Source organism: Sphaeroforma arctica (assembly GCF_001186125.1).
Source record: "Sphaeroforma arctica JP610 unplaced genomic scaffold supercont1.210, whole genome shotgun sequence".
In the NCBI taxonomy this organism is placed as follows: domain Eukaryota; class Ichthyosporea; order Ichthyophonida; genus Sphaeroforma; species Sphaeroforma arctica.
Window position 1 is genome coordinate 11,568 of NW_014040348.1, and position 7,329 is coordinate 18,896.

At 40.7% G+C, this 7,329-nt stretch overlaps 1 protein-coding gene across 1 annotated transcript in view; it reads right to left on the reverse strand.

Moving 5' to 3' along the window:
* The window catches only part of SARC_03921 (hypothetical protein), a 4,090-nt gene extending 3,149 nt beyond the window's left edge, over positions 1–941 (reverse strand). The window contains exon 1 of the mRNA XM_014302266.1: positions 714–941. Within this exon, the coding sequence (XP_014157741.1) occupies positions 714–893 (180 nt within the window). The 5' untranslated portion in view covers positions 894–941. The remainder of the gene's footprint in view (positions 1–713) is intronic.
* Between the last annotated feature and the right edge of the window lie 6,388 nt (positions 942–7,329).

A 7,329-nucleotide genomic window follows, 5' to 3' on the forward strand; every position in this document is an offset into this window, starting at 1 on the left:
CATCTAAATATATATGTATATATGTATGTATACATATATATATATATTCGCGTGTGAGAGAGAGTGATTTTTTGTGCGTGAGTGTATATGAGTGTGTATGTGTGCCTTTGCTTGTGCTTGTGCGTGTACGTGTTCGTGTATGTATATGTGTTTTTGTATGTGCGTGTGTGTGTGTTTGTTTGTGTCCGAATGTGTATTTGTGTGTGTGTGTTTGTTTGTGTCTGTATGTGTATTGTGTGTGTGTGTGTTTTTTTTGGGGTAGGTGTGTGTGTGTATGTGTGTGTGTGTTTGTTTTTTTTTTGGGTAGGTGTGTGTGTGTATGTGTGTGTGCATGTGCGAGCGTACGTGCGTGCGTGTGTGTGTATGTGCGTGTAGGTGTGTATGTCTTAGTGGGTGGGGGAGAAGGGTGTATGTATATATACATACATTTATATACTTACGGATAGCAGTTTGTAGATAAAGGCTTCACTTTAAACTGTATGTGTATGTATATTAGTCTGCAAAATATGCAACCATTCTTGTGTATACATACATCAAACGTCCTTGTGGGCAAACTTATATTTACATATTAATATTTGGTCGTGCGTACAAACACAACCAGCCATGTGACCACTCATCCCAAACATTATTTCAACTAATATGGAAGTCTTTGCGGTACACTATACAAATTACGTTTATGTCGTGAGGTCTGGTGACCAAGCACAACCACATACGTCTTCCTTTAGATCCAAGCGATCGTATTCGTCAGCTTCATCGCCCGGTGCACGCTTCCGGGTTTTGAGTGTTAGCTCCGAAGGAAGATCTCGACTACTGTATTGAAAGGTCTTGCCCTGGTCGCGAGCAGTACCACCGCCGATGGCGGGGGTCCAGGTGGGTCGATGTGCTGTCGTCATACTGGCTAAGAATGTAAGGAATTTCTGTGCTCGTACTGTAATACCTCTTGCTTGTGTCTATAAGCCCGAGTACGCGCGTGCAATATTTATTCGTATGTACCAGAGTCATTACATTAGTAACTTTTTTTCGGAAAAACAACAAAAATACTCCAGTCCCCTGAGCCCTGAGGAGTGAGGAGAGTTCCCCTGATGACATCGGCCTCCGGCCTCCGGCCTCTGGGCCGCAGGCCGACAGCCACAGTCCCACGTCCTCCCTCTCGTTCTTTTTTGTAAAACTACAAGGCACTACTTTTATCCCTTGTGCTCTCTCTGGGAAATAGAAGCTGGTTTGAAAAACACACTTGAAATAGACCATTGTTGACGTTCAGTTTATTGTTTGTGCCTCCGAGTTCACTGTTTGGATGATCGGGCCCTACAGTGTGTTACTTCTCTAAGTATCTTCCATAGTTGCTTTTATTCCCTTCTCAGTCAGTCTCTACCAGATAGATTCATATCTCTCTTTCTCTCTCTCTCTCTCTCGTGGTCTTCTTTCTCTCTTATCCCTCACCAACATAACCAACTATCCAGTTCAGGGTGGAGAGGTGCACCAATGCATCCTGCCATAAGGTATATCTCTCCCGCAACTTCTACTCCACTTAGCTGTCAATCACTCCCGGCTCTATATCAGCTGTCAATCTTAGAGTGTTGTTGATGTATTAATATCGGTTTGGTACACCGAGTACCAAACTCCAGTGCTGTCGGACCTTACACCTTTTGTGTTAGTTTTGTTATGATGAAGCAACAAAAAAATCTGGGGCAAAAGAGGACTTTCTTGAGTCCCACACCTGGAGACTTGGGACAGATTTAGGCGCTGAGTAGAATACACGATGACTTCGCAGGATGTGACATAGGGATAATATTATTTATTTCAAAAATGGCAAGTATGTATGATACAATGTATGAACATATGGTATGGCTCTCATAGTCGGTGACATAGTGTTGCAGATTGGGGCAGATACGACAAGCTACTACTAGAAAAGCCCCCGATCATTCAGTGCAAGCTCACATATTACTTTGTAGAGCTTCGCATACTATATCACCATTCAGGCAAATCTTACCACGCTTGATGAGTCTCAACTTGCGCTTTGGATGTAGAATTCAAGTTGTACACAACTATTAGGTATACTTGTGTATATTGCGGTTTCACGAATGTCCCGGTCGTATGAATATATATACGATATGGAGAAGAAATAATACAAAGTAAATGGTTAATGACGGATCAAGTGGTTGGGGTAATTGCGTTTAAGCTGTCACGCTACAAGCACGAGGTAGGCTTTTTATTGATTGAAAACCTAAGACTGCACAATACATTCCTGGGCGAATTCCCGTAAATTTCCTGCACTGAAAGGTTTGTTGGATCAGTAACTCCTTTTTTCTTCTTCTACAGAATCAGAGAAGTCAAGTTCAAATCTTGTCTTGGGTATATTTTGTGATGAGAGCCAATCAGCTGGTACTAGATCAGCGCTATCTCCCAGAGAAATACATCCAGGAGCAAATCGTGCGCACCGAGATCGAAGTACTCGCGACTAGCTTGTTGTAGTGAATAAAGAGAATGGCTGAACCAACAAACCTAACAGGCAAATTTAAAAGGTTGAATATGGACACACCGAACCTGTCAAAAGAAAAGCTCTCATAATACAGTATATGATAAACATCAAAAGCATTGCAAGATGGAAAAAAACGTACGCAGCCAAAATTAGCTTTTGCAATCTCAGCACTCTGTGTAGTGGCCAGATTAAGTTTTGCTGGGTTTGGGACCGATATGGATATTAGTAAGGACGAATCGATAAGAAGTAGTGAAAGTGATATAAACACTACAACAACACTGCATACTCTCGTACAGCAAGAAATGTTATTTTTAGTAGAAATATATCTCATCGAAGAAAGCCGTCGGTGATCATCAGTTGATCTGCAAGTAAATAAAGCTGATATCTTAGAGCAATTTCAAGTAGTGCACAATGTAACAGCAACTCAAATAGTACTGAAAGCAAACAATGGTTGTTGGCGACTAGTCGCAGACGCCGATGAAACCAAGCTTGACAAGGATTCTATTGACGATATAAATTGTGTTATGTTGGTGATCTGGGAATGCTCGTCTGCTACTTGGGTTGTTCCTTAGCAACAGTTCAAACGTATTCTGAGAGACATTGTTGCTGGAAACAACTCTAGCAATTCTGTATGAGGTAAAATATTGCATACTAAGTTGTTGCCAAGTCTGGTTGAATCTGCTATAGTTATTGTCGCGTTCGTAAACAGAGAGAGAGATCTGTGACCCGTAGAGTAGTGAATTGCGAACGTCTTTTTATGTTGATATTTATTACTGGCATCCGAAGTCTTTTCATCTTCACCTGGTTGTCAAAATTAACTGCCAATTCTATAATTGTATTTACATCGGTTTCATACTATGGCCATCCCACAACTCCAGCTGCGAGTCTCTAGCATCATTGCTAGAGATAGAAGCTAGTTCTCAATGTTGAAATACGCATGTGGGTAATAAACTTTTAATCTAAGGTCGTTTCCGAGCTTCCGAAATACATACAACTCGAGTTACCATCGTATATTAGCACATAATTCAGAGGTCACTGCCTATAAAGTGGTAAGCATGATCAGTACTGATGGTTCACACCGAGGTCTTCAATCGTTTTTCTAAACATGATGACCTTGCCGTGTGCTATGCAAAGCACATATTTACTGCCCCATTTCTGATGTCCGTTCATCTTTACTGCGCTACTGTAGGCAGAATTGACCTTAATAGTCGGTTTATCTCACACACTCCATGTGTATCGGTTTGGGCATGCTTATGTCGGGAAGTGTTGGGAACGCTATGTGTACACGCAACTCCCGGGGGTATGATAAATTCATAGAAAAGTACAACCTACAACATGAGAAATGGTAAATCGCTCGCTTTTACTGATTTCACCTATATGTATATTTAAGACCCGATCCAATGTATTTAAATCTGAACGCCGATACTCAATAGCACAATGCTAGCTCACTGCTAAACAAATTCTACTATATTTTCACGAAAGGGGGGGGGGGGGGGTGGGGTGGGGGGGGGGTTGAATATTCCAGGTAAAGCCATGTATTCCTTGACAAGACATACATGTGAAGCGGTATTCGGAGACTCTTCAAATTCTAAATGAACTCGATGTCGAGAGCAACATTTGTCAGCTATATCCTCCAATCGTCGTGAATACATGCGCAAAAGAAAACCATGAACATGCAAAATCTGGACTCCGATTACCACACTGCCAAGACTTGTACACCGTCAGAACTCCGCAAATACTTGGCAAATCATAAAGTGACCGCTTTCATCAGTACGTACCCGTTGCCGGAAAGTCCGTACCCATTGCCGGAAAGCAATCACAATGTACATTAGCACTACAGAATAAAGAAGGAAGTTAATTCGCATGTGAACAACTTGTATATGAACTCTATCACAAGCTTATTCATCCCACCCCACAAAATGCAATAAATACTACCGCAAAATGATGTAGCTTCACTTGAATCACTACCCCTGAAAATATGGTAGGTTTTGTGTACATATCTACTAAAATCTACTATATATATATATATATATATATACTTGGAAGGTAAGTGACACCTAAAGAGCTGTTTAAACTATCAGGGTGTTAGTTCCTGACATGTGACTTCAGTTTTCTATTGTCTCTATAATGAGCTAGTCAGAGCTGATTATCGTTCTTGTGGAGTTTGTAGTATACTAAGTGGTTGGTTGGTTCAGTCATTTGACTATTTTACTACTTCCTGCTTTATCCCTCCTACCATACATAACTGACCCCATTCTCATTAGCATCGCTGCGGATTTTGTGTCTAACAGCGTCGTTTTCCTGCTGGTGGGAAGTGTCTGAGCGCACTGAATGGCTATTAAGCTCTGCATTCAACTTGTCTAAGCCTGTACAGCAAGCACGAATTTGAAATTCACTAAGGCGTCTCTCGAAAACAATTCTAACCGACTCTAAACGGGAAAAGCGACGAACAGTTTTCAATCTGCAGTTCCTATTGCCAGTAGAGGAGTGGGAAGTCCCTATGCTGTTGCAACATATGCTCGATCAGAAGTTTGGCAGTATTTGAGAACATGAGATGTGTCACCAAATAACTGTCGATACGTGATTATAGTATCTGGTATCTCTGCTCCGACATCTGTACTTACAAAGGGTAATCTGCTAGCTTATATTGCTTCTAAATACTTCAAACTTTTGACATCGAAACCCTACACGTCACCATTGTATTTGTCATTGTCACATCATCCCCAGCTAAAATATCAACTGGGCCTATTTCCACTGGTATCCCGTTTTTAGTGTTTTTTTAATTCTTAACTTGCAGCAGACTATTGTCTTGAGCAGCCACAACTGTGTATATATATTGGTGTACATACGTGTGCATATTATATTGCATATTTATTGTATATCGTTTACCATTACCATATGCTCGTATATTTTTATACTATACAAAGCCAAATTTGCACCCAAGTCAAAAAAAGAACCATAAAAATTTAGCCTGACAAACTTATCGCCAGCCTCCGGATGGCCTGAGGATCCGTCGGCCGACCAGTGGAGACCCTGACAATTGGCAGGTCACTAGTATGAGACCCTGACACCTCTTTGGCTTACAGGCATGATTATAGAATCAAACCAACGAAGTAAATTCAAATATTTATGTGTCTCCGTGTGATGGATATAGTTTATCGGCTGTAGGATTGCTGGGTATGGTTAGCTGATAGTGAGGCAACCATTTTGTCGTGTCAAAATGAACAAACGTTTATGCGATATAGCCAACAAAGCAATGTATCTTAAAGCCCCGACCTTGGGTTATCAGCTGAAACGCACCCTGGAGCTTACGCCTATAATGCTGATATGAAAAAAAATTGCTATATTAACTACCTTTTTTTAATAAAAAAATTCTTTTTTAAAGTTTTGAATTCTGAATAAATACAAAATGGTTGAATCTTGCTATATTGTAGAATATTTTCTTATTCCTATATCATATATTCTCTGGAATACACCAACTTTGTATTTACTTCTTTTGCTGGGTAAAATACACATATTATTGTCTGTATTCACTCTACTATCATACGTTTTGTGTGTTTCAAGGAGAGGCAGTGTGTGCTAACCTATCATCGTACAATCTACGACTAATAGCATTTATAACTATGTTGTCAACTAACTATCTGTAATTATTTATGCTTATTAATTTGGCGTACTAGTTTGGTGTCTACTCCATGCTTTGGGTTATCGCGCATGCCTTTTGAACTGGGATAGTTTTAGTCGACTTTTGCAGTATATTTGCCACAACTAAGACGTTGTTGGATAACTCCGTGCTGGGCTGCTTTTTGGTGGTTGAATGGAAGGTCACAGAACTTGTTTGCAAATCTGCTATGACGTTTCTTTTACATATGCCTTTTAAAACAGCCCTTGGAATTTGATTTTGTTTTTCCCTTAGGTTGTTAGTCCGGTTTAGTATGTACAGTACCTCCAAATTCAGCATTGACTTATCTTCAAATAACAGACACATTTAATATTTTGTGCGGCCTTTTTCTAAATCCGCTTCGTCTTTGTTATAGTTTTTCACTACCTCTACTAAAAATAATAGAAGAAAAATTTATTATTTATGAGGTTGATTAGTGCTGAGAATATATTAATCAGTCACAGTGAAAATACAAACTGACAAATCCTTTCAACGGGTTAGTTTCAATAGCAGCTTTGTATGGAGACCTCTCGGAATGAGTCGTAAGGTCAGAACGAAAAAAAGGAAATAGCTTAGGGGGTGCGAGGGCGACAGAAGTGATAGGGATAATATTATTTATTTCAAAAATGGCAAGTATGTATGATACAATGTATGAACATATGGTATGGCTCCCATAGTCGCTGTAGTGGTTCAGGAAAGATTGATAGGAAGAAGTGGTCAGTAAATTCCCGTTTGAAGCTTGGGCCAAGTGAGTCGACAATGAAAGATATGTGCTGAGTCAATTCGGGCCGGTGTTGACAAAACACTGTTACTATCGAATGTTCCATATATTCGCTTGCTGACCTACTAAGTAGAGTACCCATCTCTGTGGTACGGATCGGGTCTGCGCCGTGTAGTGCCGCGGAATGGGTTAGTGCAGAGTACAAAATACCGAGAAGGACCAGGTTATCCGTCATAATCCGGTCGAGAAGCGAGGATGGGGGTAAGCCAATGCCGCACCAGACCACGGATCAATTCGGTATGTGTTGGCTGGCCTGAATCGGAAGTATCATAGTCGGAACCAACAAGGGCGATGATTTGGTTTGAACCGATATTTGGAAGTAGTACTTCAACAGCGTGATTAGCCGGGGTATGGGGAACATCTGTTGATGTGTCAGGGACGGGTGAGGGTACAGTGGTTCTTCAACATGCT